The 24,870-nt window shown below is 35.1% G+C and overlaps 2 protein-coding genes across 2 annotated transcripts; one reads left to right on the top strand and one right to left on the bottom strand.

Moving 5' to 3' along the window:
• Window positions 1–2,439: 2,439 nt before the first annotated feature.
• LOC108997275 (binding partner of ACD11 1-like) lies at window positions 2,440–7,815 on the top strand. Its single transcript, XM_018973470.2, has 5 exons — window positions 2,440–2,598; window positions 5,542–5,645; window positions 6,073–6,148; window positions 6,892–6,978; window positions 7,068–7,815. The coding sequence occupies exons 1-5, from the start codon at window positions 2,593–2,595 to the stop codon at window positions 7,629–7,631; spliced, it is 837 nt and encodes a 278-aa protein (XP_018829015.2). The 5' UTR covers window positions 2,440–2,592; the 3' UTR covers window positions 7,632–7,815.
• A 900-nt stretch (window positions 7,816–8,715) lies between these two features.
• Window positions 8,716–13,934, bottom strand: LOC108997248 (wall-associated receptor kinase 2-like). Its single transcript, XM_018973436.2, has 3 exons — window positions 13,058–13,934; window positions 12,444–12,608; window positions 8,716–9,935 (listed from the first exon to the last, which is right to left on the bottom strand). Exons 1-3 carry the CDS (start codon window positions 13,932–13,934, stop codon window positions 8,716–8,718), a joined length of 2,262 nt encoding a protein of 753 aa, XP_018828981.1.
• Between the last annotated feature and the right edge of the window lie 10,936 nt (window positions 13,935–24,870).

Genomic DNA, 24,870 nt, shown 5'->3' with positions numbered 1-24,870 from the left:
TTTCCTTTAAACATTATAAAATCCAAGAGATAGGACACCGTATTAGTCTATACAACAATCAACCCTTCAAATGGCTTACTTTGTTGTCTTCTAATTTATGTAACCCAAAATTAGATTCCAAAGTCCCCTCCCCGTCTTTAAAGACGTACGCATAGGGTTGTGGGATATATATATAAAAGAAATATTTGAACTATATAAAAATAATTCTACAAATTGACGACTTCATATAATTTATCAAATTGTAAAATTACTTTTATTGTAAAATAGATCTAACGGATCAAATGAACAAATAGATGAGCTAAATCCTTTTCTAAATCTTTATTAAATTTCACATATTGCTGAATCGAGAATGATGATGATAATGTTATGTTACCAATGCATTGAGAATGAGTCTGTAGACAACGTAGTTTGAACATGAGTTATACTACGGTCACTAGTAGGTACTCACAATGCATATGAGGAACTGTAATGATATCATACTTTTATGATGTAATGTTAATGTTAATATGATTGTTAATGATGCTTAACGATGATAAAATGTTATATTTTTTAAAGTTAAATTGAAAAATATTCTCTATAAGAAAATGTTCATCAAAGTTTTTCTAAAAAAATTGAGGAATCTAAATGAGAGATAAATACTGATTTTTTGCATAGCATGCATTTTATATTTATCATTTATCAGGTATAATTTATCTTTGTGCACGCTGGTTGTTTAAGTTACTGAGATTTTAAGTAAATCTCACATCTTGTAGACCCACTATCATTCCACTCGGGATGATAGGAGTTGTATCAAGACCAAACGAAAATAGACATGATGAATTAGTGGATCCGACTAATTGAAGAAGAATCGGACCTCGATTGAAGATTAGATATTGTTTTGATGTTCCTAGCTAACACCCTTTGTACCTTAGAGTGTATGAAGGAGTTGATCTAATCATGAAAACTTATTATTTGAAGTATTCTATATTGAAGATATGCTATCGTATCGTTTTAAACTAGGATGAATATTAATCTATTGAGATGTTTTAGTTCATTCTCACATAAATTATTTTTAATCACCATTATTCCGTTGCAATTATTGCATACTGCTAGTTTACATTTTAGGATGTATTGCATATTAATTATCATGAACGAGGATATATAATCTTGTGTTGCATGTCTCGACGCTCTAAATCTCTATTTCATCCCAAACGGAGATTGAGAGCGTCACATAAAATTCAAAAGTCATTCATTTCTTTTTTAAGAAAACAGACTTCTTTTTTTAAACCTTTAAACATTTGCATATTCACTCTTTAAGTATATTCACTATTCACTCAATGAATCAGTCTTTACTTAATTGAAAAAAACATGAACAAAAATATGCAGTGGGGATTTCTTATTTTATTTGAATTAAAAACTTTAAATATGATCAATTATCGAATTCGATAAAAAATGTTTGTTATAAATTGAAGTAATATGAAATAAAATTGCACCTATAGTGTATTTTTTATAATTATAAATAATAAAGTGTATAATATAAACATATACATATACAAAAAATGCTAAATATACTTAAGAAAAACTTATAAAAAATTTACTTCTTCACATGTCAGTTATTGTCAATTAATATATTAAAAATCATAATTTTTTTAAAAAAAAATTAAAAATATGAGTCTTATAAGTAAATTTATAAATAAAAGTGTAAGTACACGTAGTACTACTTATATATACACAATATTGCACTATAGATAAAGTCTTTTTTAAAAAAAAAAACTTTCTAAAACTTTAAAATATGTTTGGATCGAAGGATTCTTATGTATAAAGAATAGAAACAACAGTTGAAACTGATCCTTTATTCACTTTAATGAGAGGTAAAACTTGGGAAGAGATCCCAATTTTCATTATTTGTATATCATTTTTGTAGTTTTCTCCTATCAAAATGGGCTGAAATCTCTTGGTCACTTGTACATAATCAATTGGTTAGGGCTAAAAAGGTTGGCCCAAAACTTCAGCCCATCCACAGACCAAGCAAGATTTCTTTAAAAATGGCGTTGTGGGAAGAAATGGGCTCTTACCTACCACGATTTAACGAGCCCATTAATAAGGAAACGAAAGCCTTGAGGCCCATTTGACCCAAAGATATGACAAATTCTATTTTATTTTATTATTAATAAACAAGGAGACCATCTATGCTGCCAAGCTTACACGTGTCCCTAACCACAACCCTTTAGGTGGAAGCGAACGATAACCGCGTGGCACTTTGACGAAATTAAGATTACAGATACAATCAGCTACAACCACTTTATGCTGAACTTCTTTAAACACGCTTCTACATATTGTACAATTGGGCCACTAGATGCCCTTAATTACTGGGAAATCAAAGTACAACAGTGACGCCCAATCAAAAAAGTGATTTCCAGAAATCAAAGTAAAAAACTGTCCGCAGAGAATCGATTTCAATCAACCGCCCTTAAAATTTGCCACGAATCGTATATAACCGTCAATTTGCACAATGCAGGCTCTCTCTTTCCCTGAAACTCTCGTCGCTCTCTGTGAAAGCTTTTGTTTCCCTGTCTAGATTTTGAGCCCTGTCCTAACCATAAGCGATACGTCATGCCGGTAAGTTTCGATTTTTTTTGTTTTTTACTTCGATCTCTCTCTCTCCCCCTCTCTATGTTATTTTTGTTCAATTTTTTCTCCAGGATCTGCATGGTTGCTGTGAAAATGTAGGAAATAGATCGAAATTAAAGATTAACATAACTGTTTTTTAGGAATATTATAGTTGAGAATTTGTTCTGTTGTGTACAACTTTTTTTCTCCTCTTGTTTTTACCCCTTGGGATAAATTCTCCTGTGGATGAAAAATGCTCGAGAAATTATTCTGTACATCTGCATCTTTTCGTTTCCTCAACATGCTTGGTTGCAGAGAAAACGTGTGGTAGCAGCAGAGAGGGAATTTTATGAATTTATATTCTAAGATCCCATCAAAGAGGATCCTCTTTTGGTTTAGCTTAAAAAACTATTTGCTCCTGTTTTCTCAAAGGCCAAAACCTATAATATTTTATTTTAATTTGTGATTTATATATACATATATATATATTTAAATCTGTGATCTTTTGGTTATAGATTATTGTAGTTTGGATGATTTGTTGCTTGCACGTTGCACATTCTTTATTAATGCATTATTGCCTTGCCTTGTAATGCTTATTGCAAAGCTCCACCATTGGTCTTTACAACATCGTATTTGCCTAAGGCTTTGGAGAAAGATATGTATCTCCAACTTACAAGTTCTGCCTTGCAGGATTACTTCATTTTTGTGTGAATTGGGGTTACATTAAGTGAAGCAATACTAATCAGTAGCATATATTCATCGAAAGATCTAGCCAATTGGGACTTGTTTAATGTTATTGTATACTTCATTTATATACACGCTCGGAGATACAATTTAATTTTTAAGACTGCCTTTGCCCTTGAATGTCATAGTGTATTCTTTTTGGGTCAAGTTTAGATGAAAATTTCAGTATCAAGTTACAACTCTCTTTATTTTCTCCTCTCGTTCTCCATCCTTCTTGTGGGTCTCTATGATAATTTGCATAGTCAGTGGCACGGAACCAGAATTCTGGCTTTGGGGGGGGGGGCTGAATTTGTATGATGATTATATGTGTGCATGTTTGGATATATGTTATGTGTATGCATTTTGTTATTATGTGTAAAAAATATATACTATAAGTGTAATTTCATTCCATATTCATTCAATGTATGACACACAATTTTTATCAAACTTGACAAAAGGATAAAAATCTATAGACGCACACAATTATTTACATTTTAGAGACCAAACTTTTGGGTTCTTTTTTAAACTCATATCTTCATTTTTTTTTTAAAAATTTTATGGGTATGGTTTTTTATATTTTTTAAGTGTATATGTTCTGTTTTATATTTAGGGGGAAAAATATTTTGATTTAGTTTGAGTTAATGTTTTATGGAGTTTTGGGAAAGACAGAAAAAGTTGAATAAAAAATATTTTAAAGTTAAAATATTGTTAGAGTATAGTTTTTTAATATTATTTTTGTTTGGGGATTTGAAAAAGTTGAATTGTTTTTTTATTTTTTGTTTGAAAGTTAGGGAAAGTTGTAATGATTAGTTTGAAAGTCTTTGTGTTTGAGTGATGTTTGGGAAGGAGATGAGATGATATGAGATGAGATGGAAATTTTAGGATGAAAACTTTTTCCAAACAAGCTCTAATGAAATTAGAAAACTCTTTTCATATTTTTTAATAATCTTAAGGTTTTTAAAGTTTTTGAGGATAAAAAATTATTTTCCCTAATTTGTAATTAAGATTTAAGTATAATTATTTTTTTGGGAGGCCAGGGAGGACATGGCCCCCTCTGGTCTCCACATAGTTTCACCACTGTGCATAGTGGTGCTCATTGTTGGGATTGAAACATAGCTGTACTTGAATGCCACCCCATGTTAGTGCCAATTGAACTCAGGCTTGTAATTTCTCCATTAATTTCTCCATTACAAGCCTGAGTTGAACTCGGAAGAGATTAAGGATGCTACATTCTTTATATGGTTTAGGCCCGGCTAGCCATAGAGGGTTAGTTCATTTTTAAGTTCAATATCTGTGTTGGAATATCTCTTGGATGATTCAACTTCATTTGCTGTCAGGCTGTCCACTTTGTAGCCTGTAGAATCTTCAAGCTCTGGACATTTGAATTGACTTTGTTATATTATGTTTGCATGGTCCACTCTATGCTCATCTTGAGGTCCTGTGGAGAACCTTAATGAAAAAATAGATATATGACAGCAGATACTTTTCTCTTACTATGGATTATATTTAGAGACTGCATTCGTGACCACAACTTTTGCATGCTACAGGATATTATTAACAGCTTTCTTTCTCCCTTATTCCACTTCTAAATATGCACCATCATTTGCTTGTGTAAAATCATCATTTGAAATTGTTGTGGTAAAGATGTTTAGTTAGTCTCATGCTTATTGGGGGAGAGAATTACGTATCCCTAATTGCACATGGTAGTACTACAGCCTTTGCATGATGGGGTCAGTTAAGTAAACCTGATAACGTGCTCAAAGTTCAAAGATGACCAACCCGGCATATCCAAGGTAGGAGACGGATTAACTTTTATATTGTATAATATAGCAGAGAGATGAAATTGAAGTCTAGCTCTTGACCCACTTTAGGAATGTTTGATTCCTGCTAATGTATTTCTTACTCGTCCTAGTGCATATTTTGTGGTTCTGATTTTGAGCCATCTAATTTTTTATGAACCTGATAATTTCTTATGAATACCATAGATTTTGTTATCTGAACAAAAGTTAATATATATAAAGAGGGAAGGATGAGAGTAATTGTTTGTTTGTGGACTTATATGGTAGCCCTTAATCTTTTGTCCTCTTAGGAGCATGATTATATTCTTCTTGCGACATTATTTTCTAGCCCTTAAATTGTTGTTGTGTTCTCTAATTTTGGGAAAATTTTTTCTACAATTATCTAACTGGTGGTTCTATTATGTGCTTTTTTGGTTTCTTGTCATTTCAGATAACAACAGTGAAAGTCAACAATATCTCCTTAGGTGCATCTGAGCAAGATATAAAGGAGTTCTTCTCATTTTCTGGAAAAATTGAATATGTTGAACTGCGAAGGTTGGTCTTCATAATCAACTTAGATATATCTGCATTTCTCCTATGCATGTCTACCAAAATGATGGAGAACGAAATGAACTGCCAAGATTGCAAGAAGTTGCATGACCATAGAACTTTAGGCCTTGTTTGGTTACACAGATGAGATGAGATGGGATGAAATAAAAGTTGAAAGTTCAATAAAATATTGTTAGAATATAATTTTTTAATATTATTTTTGTTTTGGAATTTAAAAAAATTGAATTGTTTATTATATTTTGTGTGAGAGTTTGGAAAAGTTGTAATGATGAGATGAGATGATTTGGTTTGCATAACCAAACTAGGCCTTATTTATTTTTAGCTCTCCTTCCTCTTGACCTAACAGAGCAACTATGATCACAGAGGCTGATGCTCTGATAAAGCTTAATTTTTTTGTCCTTTTTTTTCTCAGCGAGGATGAGAGGTCTCAAGTGGCGTATGTCACCTTCAAGGAAACCCAAGAGGCGGAGACTGCTGTACTTCTTTCGGTACTATCACGTGAAGTGTCTTTTGAGTTCTTCTTCTTGTTATTCTTGAATGTTTGCTGATTCTCTTATTTGGATTATTCAACGGTAATATCCATTTCTATATGACACAAGTTTTTCCCTGCTAATCTTCCTGGCTGACTTTACAGTAGGCATGCCTAGTGTACATGTAGGGAAAGATAATTGGGTTCTCGAGTGTAGTACAAGTAATATTGATTTCTTTCCTCCCTAATAAAAAAAAAAATATTGATTTCTTTCCCGTGCAAAAAGCATCACTTCTCTATTCTCACAGCGATTATTGTTAACCCTGAGCCAATTGTTATTGTGGTTAATCTCACATGGGCACTGCACTGCCCTATTGATTGATGTGACTTGTATTCTAGATGTGAATGGGTCGAATTACTTATCCCTCGGTCTATTAGTGAACCATCTCTCCAGGGATTGCGAAGGACGTTATCAAGCATGTTTTTTTGACCTCTTTATGGCCCCGCTCATCTATTTTTTTTTTTATAAATTTTTATTAAAGAAATCTAGATCTCTTGGTGGCACCATCATAGTTTCTTGGTTCTGGGATCCTCAAGTATCAAGAGTTTCTTCATTATATATAATTTTATTTTACGTCTTTGGGCGGTTGAAGAGTAAATCTTCTTGCCATTTTACTCTCAGTTGTTCATAAGCGTAAATAAATATTTTATATTTCTATCTTCTTTTCATATAATGAATATATGTGGGGTTTTTTTTTTCAGGGGGCAACAATAGTTGATCAGTCTGTCACCATTGCTCTGGCTCCAGAATATGAGCTACCAGCCGCTGCTGCATCTGCACTGCCAATTGTAATGTTGTCTTCAATGCCCATCTTTAATATCATTGACAATAATCTTCCCTGATATTATGTATTGTTTATTTGTTTCAATCTCATCAGGAAACAGACGACAAAAGTGGTGGTTCTGAATCTGCAATTCAGAAGGCAGAGGACGTTGTCAGCAGCATGCTGGCCAAGGGCTTCAATTTGGGCAAAGATGCATTAAACAAAGCAAAGGCCTTTGATGAGAAGCACCAGTTCACTTCAACCGCCACCGCCAAAGTTGCTTCTTTGGACCAAAAGATTGGTATCAGTGAGAAAGTTAGTGCTGGCACGATCTTAGTGACTGACAAAGTGAAGGAAATGGATGAGAAGTTCCAAGTTTCGGAGAAGACCAAGACTGCATTTTCAGCTGCCGAGCAGACGGTGAGTAGTGCAGGATCTGCCATCATGAAGAATCGTTACGTTCTAACCGGGGCTTCGTGGGTTACTGGCGCATTCAGTAAGGTTGCCAAGGCAGCTGGGGAAGTGGGGCAGAAGGCAAAGGAAACGGTTTTAGCTGGGGAAGATCAGGGGAAAATTGTGGAAGGCTCTTCTCAGACCCACGAGTCTAACTCTCCAAAAGCTGCTGCTACAAAGGAACAACCCTCCCAACCCGCACCTGCACAGGGATTGATCCTCTGAATCTGAGAAATTAATGTAAATATTTGCATACAAACTAAAGGCATTGTCATGTTACAGAATAGCAGTGCTTAGTAAGCATATATAGTATGTGCATGCCTTCTGATAGTTTTAATGCTATGTATCATGTATTTAACATGAGACACCTGTTATATTTTTCCAGCATTTATTGTTTTTTCTTCATGTCTTTTCTCCTGACTCAATACCCTTTTGATGGCCAGTCAAAATTTGTTCATGGACCTGCTTATGTACTACAAATGAATCTTAAAATATCAACAGCATTTTAATTTTGATGTAGATATGATCAATCTCAACACTAGTGTTCTTTCTTGTAGCTTTCTAGCTAGCTGTAACAAAGGTTTCCAATTTGGATATAAATTAAGGCTCCAACTTCGTTCAGTAGGAAATCACACAGAAAAAAAAAAAAAAAAACAGTAAAACTTGAATTCTCTTCTCCGATTTGGCACCACTGAAGATTGCAAAGTACTCTCTTTTGCAAGTCTTATATATTTATATATATATATATATATATATATATATATTTCACTCTATATATGAGTATTATGCGACTCTTTTGTGACGGAAATAGGTAATTTATTGCTTTCATTTATGGCGAAATTGAGTTAATGCAACTATTTTTTCGATGACAGTACTTTAAGATCAACTGCAACACTAAATTTCACTGCAAATAACACATGCCAGGAATATTTTTGGTCGACCGGAAATTAAGATTAATTGAGAAACGTTAATTACAGACAGCATGTGGTAACAAAAAATTCCAAAATTTGATTTACAACCAGTTATTTGTGTTACAAAATAGCATATATTAAAGAAAAATTAATACATGATAAAACCAACTGACAGTACCTATCAGAAAAAAAGAATGACTACTTAGCCCAAGGGGGGGATGAAAGACAACAACATTTGAAACCATTAGAAATAAACTCAGTACTACTGTCATTAATGAAGCCTCTAGGGAAGGAATTAAGAAATAAAAGTTAGAAATAAAGCTTAAAAATATGCTTGAAAGTCATCATGATTTGTTAGCAACTGATGCAAGTATATTTTACCATGAACTAATTACTAATTATCTGCCATCATCCGGTGCTTGCAAGACTTGGTCTTCCATGCTTTCGTGTTTAGAAGTTGTGTTGGTAGAAGAAGAGTAGCCATTGCCAACATCAAGGCTAAATGTGTCTGCACTGACCAACTGTTCAGTCTGATCTTCTGTATCGATATATTCAGGCTTTCCCCACCAATGATTTTCTGTAATTCTCAATCCCTCAAGCTCCATTGCTATTTCCTTCATGGTAGGTCTTTCTTCCCCTTTTAATCTTAAGCACCTTTTTGCAAGGTTAGCAACTTCCTTCACCTCCTCAATACTTCCCTCACTTACAATATGATCGTCAATTATTTCAATTATACGATCTTCTTTTATCATAGAACTAAAATACATTGCTAGATTTCTATCACTTTCAGGTCTATCAAAAGAAAGTGCCTTCTTACCCGTCAATAGCTCTGCAACAACAACACCAAAGCCATAGACGTCACTTTTTTCTGTTAGTTGGCTAGTATGAAAGTATTCTGGATCCAAGTACCCAAAAGTTCCTTGCACCAATGTTGCTATGTGCGTTTGATCAAGAGGGACTAGTCTTGAAGCTCCAAAGTCAGACACTTTTGCTGAGTAGTTTTCATCTAAAAGTATGTTTGCAGTTTTTACATCTCTATGTATGATTGGCATGGAAGTTGCTGAATGTAGGTATGCAAGTGCTCCTGCAATTTCTGATGCTATCTTCAGACGCATTTCCCACGAGAATGAGGACGATAAGCTTTTGTTATGAATGTAGTCAAAAAGAGTCCCATTTGTGATAAATTCATAAACCAGTAAAGGAACTTCCGTTTCTAGACAGCAACCTAATAGCTTGACCACATTCCTATGATTAATTTGGGTAAGCACAATCACCTCGTTTATGAATTGTTTAATTTGGCTCTGATCACAGATTTTTGATTTCTTAATGGCAACCACTTTGTTGTTCGATAATACTCCTTTGTAAACAGTTCCATAACCTCCTTGGCCAAGGACTCTACTCTCATCATAGTTGTCAGTAGCCTTTTCAAGCTCTTCTGCGCTAAAGATTCTTGTTGTCTCCATGCATGTACTTGTGTAACTCGAAAGTTTTTGTTGTAACACTAAGCCACCGTTTTTTTGAAAGAAATTCTCTTTAAGCTTTATGAGTTGTCTTCTTTTCAACCCCAAATAAACCCAAGAACCTCCCACAAGTAGCAACAAGAGGATTATTCCGATACCTGCACATGATGTTCAAATACACATTTTATACACTACAAGAAAAAAGGCCTGTCCCGACAATTTATTGATTGCTGCAAAAAAGAGTTCCCAAATCAATCCCAGCGAGTTAAAAATCGCTGCTAATTAATTTTGAAAACGAAACACTAATTCACAGCGATTTTATAATCGCCGTTATTGAGTTATTCCCAGCAATGTTATGATCGCTGCGTATAAGTATACGTCAATTGCAACGATAAAAGTTCGCTGGTAATAAGCTGTAGCAACGAACTTTTATCGTTGCAACCTTTATTTCATAACCATTAATTGTATTACGGCGATTTCAAAAAATCGCTGCTAAATTCAATTCTCGGCGATGTTTACTCTTTTAGCGACAGAAATTAATCGCTGAAATTAATATTTTCCAACGATTAACATATAAATCTAATCTTGAAATTTCGGCGATTAAAGGCGCTATTGGCGGTGAGTAAAATTCGTCAGGAAAAAAAATCTTGCCGGCGATTTTTGGCTTCCGTTGGAGTAGATCTAAAGTGAGGCTTTAATACCGACGAACGTCCAGCAATTTATAAATCGCTGGTAAAGGTGACAGGTGGCGATTTTGTGGCATTTCCCAGCGAAAATGAATCGCTGGGAAAGGTATTTCCCCTTTTATTGTTAATAAACCAAAATGTTTAAAATTTCAATATTTTTCTTTCCTAAAGAAAGTTTCAATTCTAGTTTAAGTCAATATCTTATCTCTATTACCACAAACGATTCAAATTATTTGCAAGTCAAACAGGTAGCATATGTATTATATAGAGAGATGGCACATTAGAATACTTAATAAATTAGCTAGTCATGAGCATCATACACACGCACATAGAAGCAGGGAGAGGGAGAGGGAGAGACATATATATAGGAAAATTATTCATCATCCTTTAATCATTTCCTATCGTCACACAAATGATTAAAAAATTATCTATTATTTTTTACTACTCTATAAACCATTTGGTGTCCCGTCAGGAGAAGACAATAAACAGGTTGATAAAAATATTATTCAATTGGAAATGATGAATCTGGCGAGAGCTTCCAGCTTTCAGCTTAAAACTTTAAAGTTGAAATTTTTAGTTGGCAAGAAGCTCATGATGAATTTTAGCTTTTCCTTGCCTTTTGGGACCTCATCCTCTTATGGAGATCACATAAATGGAGCCATCAAACTCAATAATTACACAAGCAAATGACCCAAGAACATGGAGATCTAAAATCATAGAGCCATGGAGATCACCCAAGCACCATTGCGGCATTGGGTCTCAAATTATTATACCATGGCACATAGAGCCTATGGCTTGATAGAAGAAAAAAATTAAGAAGAAATTAGGAGATGGAGAAGAATGAGAAATTATGAGATGGGAAGAGGCAAAGGCTGAGAAATGAGAGAGAAGAGAAAGAATAAGATCAAATAAGGAGAAGAAAGAAGACGAGAGAGGTGGACAACTTCTTAATACGTACATATAACTAGGGGGCCGGCGGAATACTTTTCCCCTACCCGACCAGAGATAACTAGTACTGGATTGTTTGCCCGTTACCCTATGAGTTGAGCAAAGTTGGTAGACAGGATTTTAAATGTTGCTATGAAAAACCTTGATCAACCATCTAATTTGTAAGTATGGAATAAAATCTAAGAATTCATATATATGTGGTGTGTGAGAGGGCTTTTCCCCGGCCCAGCCAATGGAGGGGACTCACTAGAAGACAAACTGTTAGAGAAGAATGAGGGACAAGAATGGACTAGAGGTATGAGGTGTTAGGAGGCATGCGAAAGTAATGTTAGGAAAATTGAGGATTTGACATAAAGTAAAGAAAAACAAAGTGTCAGGAGAGAAAAGTAGAGAAGTGACTTAAAGCAAATGAGGGGCAGGAGATAAAAGGCAAGGAGAACCTACGGATTGCAGACTTTTTTTGGGACGGAGACTTTGGATTTTCTTTTGACTTTTGGGTTCTACTTCGACTTCTTTTTCAACCTAAGAGCTCCAGAGCGAACTTATTCTCCAGCGAATAGATCTACAACTTCCATTGTACAGTGAGAAATGAGAGGCTATGAGAGATTGTAAATAAGCTTATTATATATTATATATATATATAGTGAAATCTCCCCTCCCCAAACCCCCGTGGACGTAGGCCTAGTGCCGAACTACGTAAATTTGTGTGTTCATCTCTTCTTATTTCATATGCATTTAAATACTGTTCACCGCAATAGATGTACACACCGACATCGTACAGCAGCACCGGACTATTGTCGGGGGCTCCAAACAACATCGATCCAGGCCCAATCCATCTCAGCACGTCTCGGGAATGAATCTCTTCCAGACTGTGCGTTTTTTGACGTTAACATGGTGTATTATCTTAAATTCTTACTCGAGTAATCTATCCATATTTGTAAGATGGTGTATATAAGAATATATCAACTAAAAAATTTGATTAACATATTACAATGATGATGATTCATGCATTTATAATTCTTATATACTTACCCATTGCAATAATTATTGTCCAAGATTGTCTAGCTTTAGGAATGCAGCCATGCATCTTCCCATCGCCTTCGTAGCCACGGGGACAAGTACATGCGAAACTCCCAACAAGGTTGGTGCATTTTGCTGATCCATTGCAGGGTTTCCCAATTTTGCACTCATCAATATCTGAACACATTGCAGCATGTCATGCGCAGAATTTAGTACTATTCTAGAAAAGATCGATGTTTGACTAACAAGTGCTTGTCTGGTGTATATTTTGCCATGCATGCATTCATTGATCACAATATCTCAAGATACGAGTGAAAGTATTCATCAGACTCAATAACTTTATGTCAAATCGAATGACAAAAAAATAAGCATCTGCAATCAGTTTTCACGTTAATTTGGCGGTAAAACTATGATCCTACAAAATAAATTCAACATAAATCGATCATTTGTTGAGACTTGAGTTTGCATGGGTTGGTTCAGCTACTATATATACGCATCGAGTTATCGAAAACAAAATAAAATACCATTCATTTTGTAAAATCATTAGTTTATTAACAAAAATCCTTTTTGAAAATCATGAGTACTATGGATTCCGAAATGATTCTTTTAAGCTATACTATACGTACCTTGGCAACCATGAGGAAGGTAAGGGTTTCCATCATAACCCTCTTCGCACTTGCAACGGTACCCATACCCATTATTGTCTGGATCATAACATGTGCTGTTCCCTTCGCATATGTAATCTGACTTTCTCTGAGCATATTCACATGTTTCATTACCGATTGCCCAATCAAGAACCATTGGATTGGTTAAAACGTTTTGCAGGCTTTGAAGATAACTGGAGGAGAAGTTGAACTGGCCTTGTTTAGCAACAAAGGCATAGCTGCATGGATTGAAGCTCTGTACAGTAGTGTGATTGTCATAGCTCCGTGCTTCCAATGAGAAATTCTTCAGTCCTTTTGGAATCTCAACCTGGCAACACCCAATTCCAGAGCAAGATCCATTGAAAACATTCCTCATACTTCGGCATGTTGAGGTGCAGCCGATGGAGAAGGGTTCATTATTCTGGAAAGCATTGAGGAAGGCGTAAGTGTCACAGCCGACGGCGACGAACTTGTTTTGGGTGTGCGAAATGGTGAAGGCAGGGACTCTCAGAAAGGGAATGTTTTCATACGGAAGAATACCGCTGGAGTTAGGGAAACACTGGTGGGCTAGATACATCAAGATGTCAAGCTGACCGTGGACAGAAATGTTGGTGACAACCATATTATTTCCGATCATAGTTTGGGGTGGGCTGAAAGACTCGTTACAAACGATGGAAAAGTAATCATTTAGGTAGCAATCTTCAGTTGTGCCAAATGGATATGGAATCTCAACATCTCCACATCGGTCTTGGCAGTTAGGCTTGGCTATTTCAGGAGCTGCTGCTGCAGTTGCAATTATTCCTGATAATGTCACACAAACCCAGGTTAGTTTCATAAGCATCCGGACGTTGAAAACCATTGCTTAGCTCCCCAAGATCTATTTCTGAGCTGAGAATTCAAGTCTACCTTGTGATCTCTGTCTGCAAGATTTTTCCTGAAAATTTTGGACCTTTAATAGTCGTACGAGAGGAGGGTCAAGTCAAGCCACCAGCTGTCAGGAATAGGATTCATGTTACATCAATTTGCCCGCTCAAGGAGGCCGGCACAGGCCGTGGTGGGTTTTGAGTCTAGGATCATGTTCAGTTGATCAGGTAAAAGATCAAGAGTTGAGTCTCCCAACGTTAAAGAATATTTGAGTGGTTATTGTTGTAGGAATATATATACCCAGATTAATTATTTTAAGATTTTGGTTTGAATGATGACGTTGATGTATCCATTTAAATTAAATTATATACGTGGATGATGTGTAATGTAAAAATCTTAGAATAAAATTATTCTATCTATATTATAATGTTATGAAAAAAGACTAATTTCTAAACCCTAACATCAGAATTGACTGTCTCCTGATCATCTATTCTCTTTAGAAAAAATCTATTCATCATCTCAACTCTCATCATCCTCCCATCATTTCATAATGTGGCATTAAATGATAGGTTTACTAATGAAATGTAATAAATAATTTCTAATTACCTAATACCATATCATAGAATGATGAAATAATGATAAAAATTAGAATGATGAGAAACATTACTTTTCCCTTTATATTTAACAATTCTGCATGCATGCATGGTGACATAATTTGCCGCCTTTCGCCCTTAATTAGCTAGCATCTCTAGCTAGTACTATAAACAAGAATATCGCTATATTCGAAACACGTATACGTAATTAGAATTGTCTCTTTGGGATCATCGATCGCTCATTTTGCAATGTCCCAAATTACAATAAGTTACAACTTGCATCTTAAATAATTAAGTTTTGATTTGCATATATATATATATAAATAAATATATAGTACGTGTAGTTTAATATATATATATATATATAGTACATCAACTCGCCCTTATTGATGTTTGATTTGCATTTAATATCGATCGCTCATTATCGCTTACAGGTTTTGGTACTGTTTGATAACCACTCTTAACAAGAGAAAGTTGTTCTTAAGAATGGGTTTTCAAAAAGTATTTTACCAAACATACAAGCCACACAATAAATAGTCGGCCCAGAGGAAAGCTATTTTTGTTTGGTGATCGAAAAAGCTTTCCTTAACCCACACAATAACCTTGTCACGAAATAGATTTTTTGATGATTTTGTTGCTCAACCGTTACAAAAAATTAAGTGTGGCAATACGTGACACGACCCGTGATCCCAACACGAACATATACAAAATTAGTAGGTTTGAGTTTGATGATAACGGACTCGGATAAAAATGGGTTGATTCGTTAAGACACGATTTACAAACAGGTCATTAACGGGTCAACGGGCTTAACACAAAACCAAGCCGTTATAACCTATTTAACATTTTTATTATTGTTAGATTGTAATATTAATATTTTTCAATATGCTTATATTTTTATTGTAGGGATTGTAATTCTGAACCTATATTCATATTGATTGTTCGGGTCAAACCCGGGCCGAAACCCAAATTTGAAAATCTAGACCTACTCAGTTCGAGCCGGGTATGAGATCTAGGTTTCGGATTTAAAACCCAGTACGTCGGTTTATAAAACAAACTTCAACCTTAAGTAAAGAAAATATTGGATTCTTTTTTGTTTTACATGCATTTTGTCAAAAAGATAATTAGTTGTTTCTAGCTTTATTTATTTTTGACAAAATATTTAGTTTTCATTTTAATACTTTTTTATTATTATAGACAATGTTCAATTCATTAGTATTATGGTTTTCAACATGACTGCTTCTTGAAAAACTTTAATAAAACATAGACTTTTATATAAAAAAAATTATGCTTTTCAACAACCTTTTTTCTTGAAAAAATTGTTATTTAATATAGGGTTTTAGATAAGATTTTCAACATTATTTTTTTCTTGAAAAAAATTTAATAACATATAGGCTTTTGTAACTTCGATAAAAAAAATATAGGCTTTTGTAAAAAAAAAAAAAAAAATGTATAGCCCGAAATCCAGAATTCTAGGTTTTAAATACCCGATTTCATTCGGGTTCCAGCCTAGGTCATAACTCAGATTAATCCGGTCCGGTTTCGGGCTAGATTTGAAACCTAGGTTTCGGCGAGTATACCTGAGTACCCTGGTTGGAACTTGGGTGAACAGCCCTATCCCCAAGTTTAGAAACCCTAGTTGACCAATAGAAACGTGGTAGAAACGTGGTTGCTTGAACTTTGAAAGGTTAAAGGGCAACGAAGAAGACTAATTAATGTGAAAACTAATCGAGTCGGGCCAAATGTTTCAAGAACAACAGGACACAAAGTGACTCAAACATGAGGATAGAAATAAAAAGATAATCAGTTGTTGTTAAACTAAGATTAGAGTTTATTGGAACCATATCCGACTAACTGATCTACTGAGTATTGTTGTTAAGAGATCAGTACGAAGATGTGTTACAAGAAAATATCAGCTCTCCATGTAACTGAGTTGGATCTATTTTATGAACTGATCTTGATGTAAAAGCTTTAGTATACGAAGTGCAAAAATAGGTCTTACATCCGGTTCAAGATTGTTCACTTCCTCATAACTGATAAGAAAAATACGAGGCCAGTACACATTACAATGATATAGAAAGGAATATCTGGTAACTCGCTGATCCAGCACATCATCCATAGTATATCAGCATAATGAACCCATTATATATCTCCAATGTTGTTCTGTTCATTCACTTCATCTGTCCAACAGAAAGTGGTCATCATTTTCAAGTGTGTAATTGAACATGAGTCTGGGTTTTCTTCAATTGATCAAAATTCTGAGAAAATTTGGTGCAAAACAGCCTAAACCTCTCTGTTTATATGGTTGAGCTGTGCCTGCAGCTGTTCTCACCCAAACCCTTCTAATGTTGTTCTGAAGAATACCTCTGAGGTATACCTATGCTTTCCACTTCGTCCAGTTGGATGGATATAAACAGGGATGGGTCTTAATCAACCAAAGGCCACTGGATGGAAACAGGGATGGATCTTAATATATCAACCCAAAACTGAAGAAAAGGAAAAGTAATGTAAACATATTAATTAGGATACTATACTCTGGAATAGCATACGCCTTCCAGTTATATGTATAATAATGAATCACATAATTCATGAACCATACCAAGGTAAACTTTATCAGCGTTGAGAAATACATCAAAAGATTTTATTTGACACCAAGTTTTTCACATACACGAAGTATCCCAAAAAAAAAATGGCACATCTCAGATTTGAACGAGTTCATAAATTTCGAATGACATTTCAAAAAAAAAAAATCGAATGACATACTAAAATAAACGAATATATCTCGAAGGATTGTTTTTTGATGCATAATTGTCATATTTGTGGCATATTATACTAATAAGAGAACCCGGCCCGTACGCAGATCTATCAAAGCACATTAATCCAAAAGCCAATGCAAAAAACAAAGAGTGAAAAGCGTGCAATTGATTTTGAATTAATGACATGAAGGAGAAGTACAATTTCGTGATTAATTGAGAGAAGAATTGCTATAGTTTCTAATGACTAATTTCGTGATTTGAGAAAAAGTTTCTCAAATAGATCTAAAAGTATCCTATTATTATACAGCTTTATAGTTTTTTACAGGGAATACTCAAATGGTACAATAATTTTGTATCTTCTGAACCTATATTAGGGCATAAAAAAAATTGTTGATCTCCAATTCAGTTTTCAATTCTTCTCACAATATATATATATATATATATATATATATATATATCTCTCTCTCTCTCTCTCTCTCTCTCTCTGAGACAAATCTTGAAGGGTTTCACACCAAATATTTTCAACTCATCCACATGTGAATTGATGTCAGGATGATTTTTGCGCATATAACTATTTGGATTTATAGTTATAGAAAGCCATTTGGGATTGCGAGTAAAATATTTTGGAAGAGAGTTTGGGCCTAAGTTATATTTGGCGGATTATAATTTTTCAATAGGTTTGATAAGTAGGTTTAAAATCTTTTAATGAACCAAATGGATCTTCACTCGGAAAATTTATGGGACAAATGTAATAAGTGCCGCTCGTCCTCCGTCCTCTTCACAAAAGGTCAAATCGAGATCTCCACTCTGCTGCCGCTAGCGAGGACCCTTGCCGCCAACCACTGCCTCCATCGCGATCTCCTCCGTACGACGGAAACAACCTCTATCACCCTCCGTTTTCTTTCACCAAAAACAGAGTGTGAATATGTTTTCGTGACCCACTGCACCCCCAAGTTGTTGCCGCCTAGTTCGTCCACCCCATGTGTACCTCAGTCCAGACCTCACCGCCATAGCCAAAATGATGGTAACCAAGATGCACATAGTCTTAAAGATCATTTGCAACTTCCAGATGGGCCAAGAAGATCAAGGATACAATGCAAGGATTGATGCAATCCACTTAGGACAAGTTTAGCAAGAGCCCAACATTCAAGATGGGGCTTGAAGGATGATGATCTATTTTTAATTCATTTGATCAGCTACGGAAGAGGGCAACGACAAGACTTAAAGGCTTTGGACTCTTGAAGGGTTTCAACTTATTTAATTTATTTAAAGAACTTATTTTATTAGTTTAGAATAATTGAGTTTATTATGGGAAGCACTTAAGGGGGCCTATGCAAGGGTATGTTGGGAAAGTTATTATTTTATTGAACTAGAGTTAGGGTTACTGTAGCCGAGTTACTGTAGCGCGGCACTGTTTATCCAGGGGCACTTTTGAAAAATGGGGGTTTATTTTGGCTAGGGTTTCATTAGGTTTTGCTTTAAATGCTCTATGTAGTCTCATTCTAATCAGTTTATGAAGTTTATGAAATTTGATGAATTTATTCATTGTGAGTTGAGTTTATCTCCTCTTGTTCTTAATTGAACTTTTGAACTTATCAAAGATAAATCACAACCTTTGTGGCGTTCTTCCTTTGTAATCTGGGTTCTTGAAACGAGTTCTCATCGGGTCTAGGTTCTCTATCTATTGACTTGATTTTGGCTTTCTTGGGGAGTTTTCAAATTGATTGTGGGTTCAAGGGATTCCTTTCCCGTGGGTTCATATCATTTGGTATTCAGAGCAAGGTTTCCAATCAGGTCTGATTCTATCTTTTAATTCTAGCATCCTTAAATTTAATTCTATGGCTTCATTGTTCTAGGGTTGCCAAAAAAAAAAAAAAAAAATAGAAACAAAAAGTAGGCTTCCAAAATTATTAGGATTTTGGGTTTGGCTGAAATTTGCATCACCTAGGGTTTTAAAATTCTAGCGTTTTCTGCATCTCTAAGTTTATCTGTTGCTTGGAGTGCCGTTCCATTGATTCTCTTCTACTTCATTGTCGTGCTTGAATTCAATTGCTTGATTTTCACAATTGAATATTGCTATTTGTGATTGAATTAGAGAAAAGAAAGGAAAAGAAAAGAAAAGAAAAGAAAATTCGAAAAAAAAAAGAAGAAGAAGAAGAAGAGGAAGAAGAAGAAGAAAAGAAAAGGTAGCATATTCAAAGTTGCTACATAGTTTCAACAAAGAGAAAGAAAGTATTTGTTGATTGAGATTTTATCATCATAGGAGTTAATTACATCTTTCTAGTTGGTATCTTGTATTATAATTACTCTTTCCCTCGTATAAATTCTTTGAGTCTCGTGTCCTTTTATTCATTCCTTATTTCTTTGATCTATGTTACTGGTTGCAATAATACAAGGTTGTATTGTCTTGATTTGGTTCAACTAGTTCTTAAAGAATTTGAGTGGGAAAACTCTTGAGGTAAAAGGCAAGAGAGTGTGAGATTATTGTCGAGTAAAAAGCCAATTCAGAGTTACACACGAGTGGAGTGTCATTATTTGAGTGTAAACACGTAAGGGAGTGTGTGAGGTTTTCCACTAACTTTCTTTTTGTGCAGCACATTATGATGTCTCATAGGAGTGACTCATCACCAAAGAGGATGGTAGATAACACATCCTTTGTGTTGCAAGTCATGCAACACCAGTTTGAGAAGTTGAACTTGATGTTGGGTGAAGTGAGGGATAGGATGGATCGTCAAGATGTGGTAATTAGAAACCTTCATGGAAGGAGAGATATGAGGCGTCCTGAGTTTAGTGTTGAAAATGGATATGAGAATGAAGAGTATGGTTATTCTCTTGTTACCAAGCATGCACTCAATATAAAAATTAAGATGGATGATATAGAGCAGCAGAGTGAGAACATTTTTCATACAAGATGCTACATCAAAAACAAGGTATGTAGTATGATCATTAATTTGAGGAGTTGTATCAATTTGGCTAGCACTACTTTAGTTGAGAAATTGAATTTACGTACCTTAAAACACCCTAGACCATACATGTTGCAGTGGTTGAGTGATTGTGGGGAGGTTAGGGTGGATAAACAAGTGCTAGTTTCTTTTTCAATTGGAAAATACCAGGATATGGTCCTTTGTGATGTAGTGCCTATGCATGTTGGTCATATTTTGTTAGGGAAACCATGGCAGTACGATAGGAAGGTGATCCATGATGGGTTAAGGAACATGTACATTTTTGAAAGTGATGGAAAAACAATCAAACTTGCTCCTTTAACTCCAACACAAGTCCATGGGGATCAATTGAAACTGAAAAGTGAGGTTGCTCAAAAAACAAAGAGTGAAAATGAGAATCATAAAAAAAGAAAGGGTAAAAGTGAGAGTGATCAAAAAAGAAAAAGAAAAAGTGAAAAGGAGATTGAGCAAACAAGTAAGAGTGAAAGTGAGAATGAGCTAAAAGGCAAGAGTGAAGGTGAGAGTGAAAGTGAAATTGAGCTGAAAAGCAAGAGTGAAGGTGAGATTGAGAATAAAAGAAATAGTGTGACCGAAATGGAGAAAGAGAGAAAAATAAGTGAGAAAAAAGAAGAGGGTGAGACTAAGACCTCTAGCAAAAGAGTGAATGAGTTGAAATATAATTGTGAGGTCGAGAGTACAAAAAAAGATGAAGAAAAAGAGAGTGACAGAAAAAAAGAGAGTGAAAAGAAAAAAGAGTGTGAAAGGGAAAAAGAGAGTGAAAAAGAAAAAGAGAGTGGAAAGAAAAGAGAGTGTGAAGAAAGTGAGAGAAAAACAAAGAGAAAAGTGAGTTTTTATGCTAAGGCAAGTCTTAATCCTAACGAACTTGACGTATGTTTGCCTAGTATTGTTATCTCTTTGTTGCAGGGATATGAGGTCGTGTTTCCTAGTGGTGTATTTAGTGGATTGCCACCTATTAGGGAGGTAGAGCACTACATTGATTTTGTGTCAGGTGCAACAATTCCTAACCGACCTTTCTTGAAAGAACATGAGTCATTGACACACTTAAAGGGACAAGGTAAGTTGTTGACTAGAATGCATGCTAAGCGGGAGGATTGTATTGAGACTTTTCCTCATATATTCAAATACACACAAGGTATGAAAAATTTTGTAGTTGATGTTTTAGCAAGAAGGTATGTCCTTGTCTTCATTTTAGATGCAAAATTGTTGAGACTTGAATATGATAAGGAATTGCATGCTAATGATGATGACTTTGCTAGTGTGTATGGAACATGTGAGAAAGCATCTTTTGGTAACTTCTATAAACTAGATTGGTACTTGTTTAGAAAGAATAGATTTTGTGTGCCTACTAGTTTTATGCGTAAGTTGCTTGTGTGTGATGGACATACTGGTCTGTTAGGTAACCTTGGTGTAAGGAAAACTTTTGTTGTGTTGCATGACTGTTTGTGGGAATATCATTTGCCATTTAAAGACGTGTTGCACGAACATTTGTGGAAGTATCATTTGTCATTCATTGATGTATTGGATGAACATTTGTGGGAGTATCATTTGCCATATATTGACGTGTTGCATGAACGTTTGCGGGAGTATCATTTGCGTTTCATTGAGTTTGCATATAATTGGTGTGGTCATTCAGGTGAAAATAAGATTTCAGGCATGTTGCATGAACGTTTATGGGTGTATCATTTGCCATTCATTGACTTGTTGCATGAACGTTTGCGGGAGTATCATTTGCCATTCATTGAGTTTGCATATTGGAGTGGTCATTTTGATTCTAGGAAGACTTTAGATGTGCTTCATGAACATTTGTGGGAGTATTGTTTGCCATTCATTGAGTTTATATATAATTGGAGTGTTCATGCTACTACTAAATTTTCACCAATTGAAATTGTTTGTATACCTAATCCATTTCCTCCTTCAGATTTAAAGTCTTTACCAATTGATGATAGGAGTAGCTTGGATGGACTATTCCAAATTCTTGAAGAAATTAATGAAAATGCATATCTAATGGATCTTCCAGGTAAGTATCATGTTTATACTATTTTCAATGTTACTAACCATTTTCCCTTTGATCCAGGTGGAGATTCGAGGTCGAATCCTTTTGAGGAGAGGGGGAATGATGGGAACCAAGATGCACCTAGTCTTAAAGATCATTTGCAACTTCCAGATGGGCCAAGAAGATCAAAGAGACAATGCAAGGATTGATGCAATCTACTTGGGACAAGTTTAGCAAGAGCCCAACATTCAAGATGGGGCTTGAAGGATGATGATCTAGTTTTAATTCATTTGATCAGGTATGGAAGAGGGCAACGACAAGACTTAAAGGCTTTAGGCTCTTGAAGGGTTTCAACTTATTTAATTCATTTAAAAAAATTATTTTATTAGTTTAGAATAATTGAGTTTATTATGGGAAGCACTTAAGGGGGCCTATGCAAGGGTATGTTGGGAAAGTTATTATTTTATTGAACTAGGGTTAGGGTTACTGTAGCCGAGTTACTGTAGCGCGGCACTGTTCATCTAGGGGCACTTTTAGAAAATGAGGGTTTATTTTGGCTAGGGTTTCATTAGGTTTTGCTTTAAATACTCTATGTAGTCTCATTCTAATCAGTTTATGAAATTTATGAAATTTGACGAATTTATTCATTGTGAGTTGAGTTTATTTCCTCTTGTTCTTAATTGAACTTTTGAACTTATCAAAGGTAAATCACAACCTTTGTGACGTTCTTCCTTTGTAATTTGGGTTCTTGAGACGGGTTCTTCAACCGGTCTAGATTTTAATATAATCTAGGTTCTTGAAACGAGTTCTCATCGAGTCTAGGTTCTCTATCCATTGACTTGATTTTGGCTTTCTTGGGGAGTTTTCAAATTGATTGTGGGTTCAAGAGATTCCTTTCCCGCGGGTTCATATCACAAAAATCAATTTTCTTTAAAACACCAAACCGAAAGTCTTGGTTTGCATCCAGTAAACTGCCACCCCAAAGCCAATCCACGTCTTGGTTTACATGCAGTAACCACCACCCCAAAGCCAATCCACATGTCGCAACTCCATTGAACACAGTCCATGCACAGTACCTCAGCCACTCGAGTTCACCACTCTAGTCGTGTGCCACCGCCCCTCTGCAAACCCCGCCCGGTTCTCAGCTATCAGTAAAAACACCACCCCTATTTTTACACCAAGAAACAGAGGAGGGCTTCCACCCCGTGAGCCAGCAACCATCAGTTGAACACATTGACGCGACCTCAAGGAAGACGGAACCACCCTTAGCCACAGAACACGCCGACCAACACAACCCCGTCACCATCGCACACCGTCTCTCTCTCTGTCTCTCTCGCTTTCCCTCCTGTTCATCTCTCTCTGCCTCTCTTGCTCTCACCTCCCAACGTAGGCAACTTCGTTGCCGTACACTCTTCTCAGCTCGACAGCTACGCCACCACGGTATTCTAGCACAGCCATCGCACGCGGCCTCTAACTTCTCTTGGTGTAAGTCCTTACTGCTGCTGCACTTCTGTTATTTCTGTATTTTTTGTTTCTGTTCACTGCTAGTTTTCCTCATAAGGTGTGTGTATATATATATAATGTATATATATATATATATATGTAAATTGTTAACCTAATTGTTGAGTACTATAACCAGTTTACCCTTAGTGTATGTTCCAGATATATATTTTTGGATAAGTGGTCTATTTGGGTTTATATTTAAATGAGTTTTGTTTTAAGTCTCATAAAATATTATATTTGTGTAGATAATATTTTAATAATAATGTTAACTAAAGGAAGTAAACCTATTTTTAAGCGAGGAGTTTTTTATGACGTATTTTATAAGATTTTTAAAGTAGTTAAAGTATTCTATTAATTTATAATACGTTGTAAGTATTTTAGATATTAGTAGTTATTGAGTTTCGTAATTATCATAATACTTAGTCAATTAAATTCTTGTTCAGTATGAATTCGATTAAGTGAATATTGATGGTTTTGGAAAATGTTGGTATTTTAGGAATTATGATAATTTTAGGTTTTGAGGAATTAAAAATAGGTTATTTTAGAAGTTTAGGCTTAAATATCGAAATATTTGATTGGAAATTAATGAAAATTTACGTGATTATCTTATAGGTGACGATTAATATTTATTCAGTTTTGTTGAGGAAGTTTTCGAAAAGTTAAGAAGTCCAGGTAAGTGGAGTTCATATTCTACATTTTGTATAAAATGAAATGATCTGAGGTTGATTTTGAAAAATATACATGTTTTATTATGAAAAGAAATTTTGGAAAAGACCTCAGTTATTTGTTTTGCATTACTTATGAAATTCTGTATAAGAAGAAAGTATTTTCTGTTATAATTGGTGTAGACATGAGCTTATTTTGACATTTTGTTTCTGAATTGTGTAAAAGAGAGCGAATATGCAATTTTGTGCATAAATTATATTTTCGTGATATGATTATGTTCTGTTATGAAAATATTCTGTACTCTGATATGATATGATGTGATTTTTGAAACCTTTGGCATGACATTCTGTTTTTGTTTTGTTCTGACCTTACCATAGGTGTAAAACTGTGGTCCCTGTTGGGTTGGTACTAACTTTTCTGTTTCTGGTGCACCCACTTTGGAAATAAAGTAGTTTTCTGC

This window comes from Juglans regia, chromosome 16 (assembly GCF_001411555.2).
Source record: "Juglans regia cultivar Chandler chromosome 16, Walnut 2.0, whole genome shotgun sequence".
In the NCBI taxonomy this organism is placed as follows: domain Eukaryota; kingdom Viridiplantae; phylum Streptophyta; class Magnoliopsida; order Fagales; family Juglandaceae; genus Juglans; species Juglans regia.
Note: the sequence above shows the minus strand (reverse complement) of the source record. Positions and strands in the feature narration are given on the sequence as shown.

Bases quoted from the DNA above. Each gene is read 5' to 3' on its own strand.
- LOC108997248 (XM_018973436.2), bottom strand. From the start codon at position 13,934: ATGGTTTTCAACGTCCGGATGCTTATGAAACTAACCTGGGTTTGTGTG. The intron at 12,609-13,057 runs GTACGTATAGTA...CAATGTGTTCAG, and splicing joins CCTTCCTCATGGTTGCCAAG to ATATTGATGAGTGCAAAATT. The intron at 9,936-12,443 runs GTAAGTATATAA...CATCATGTGCAG, and splicing joins GACAATAATTATTGCAATGG to GTATCGGAATAATCCTCTTG.
- LOC108997275 (XM_018973470.2), top strand. The intron at 5,646-6,072 runs GTTGGTCTTCAT...TTTTTTTCTCAG, and splicing joins GAATATGTTGAACTGCGAAG to CGAGGATGAGAGGTCTCAAG. The intron at 6,979-7,067 runs GTAATGTTGTCT...CAATCTCATCAG, and splicing joins CTGCATCTGCACTGCCAATT to GAAACAGACGACAAAAGTGG.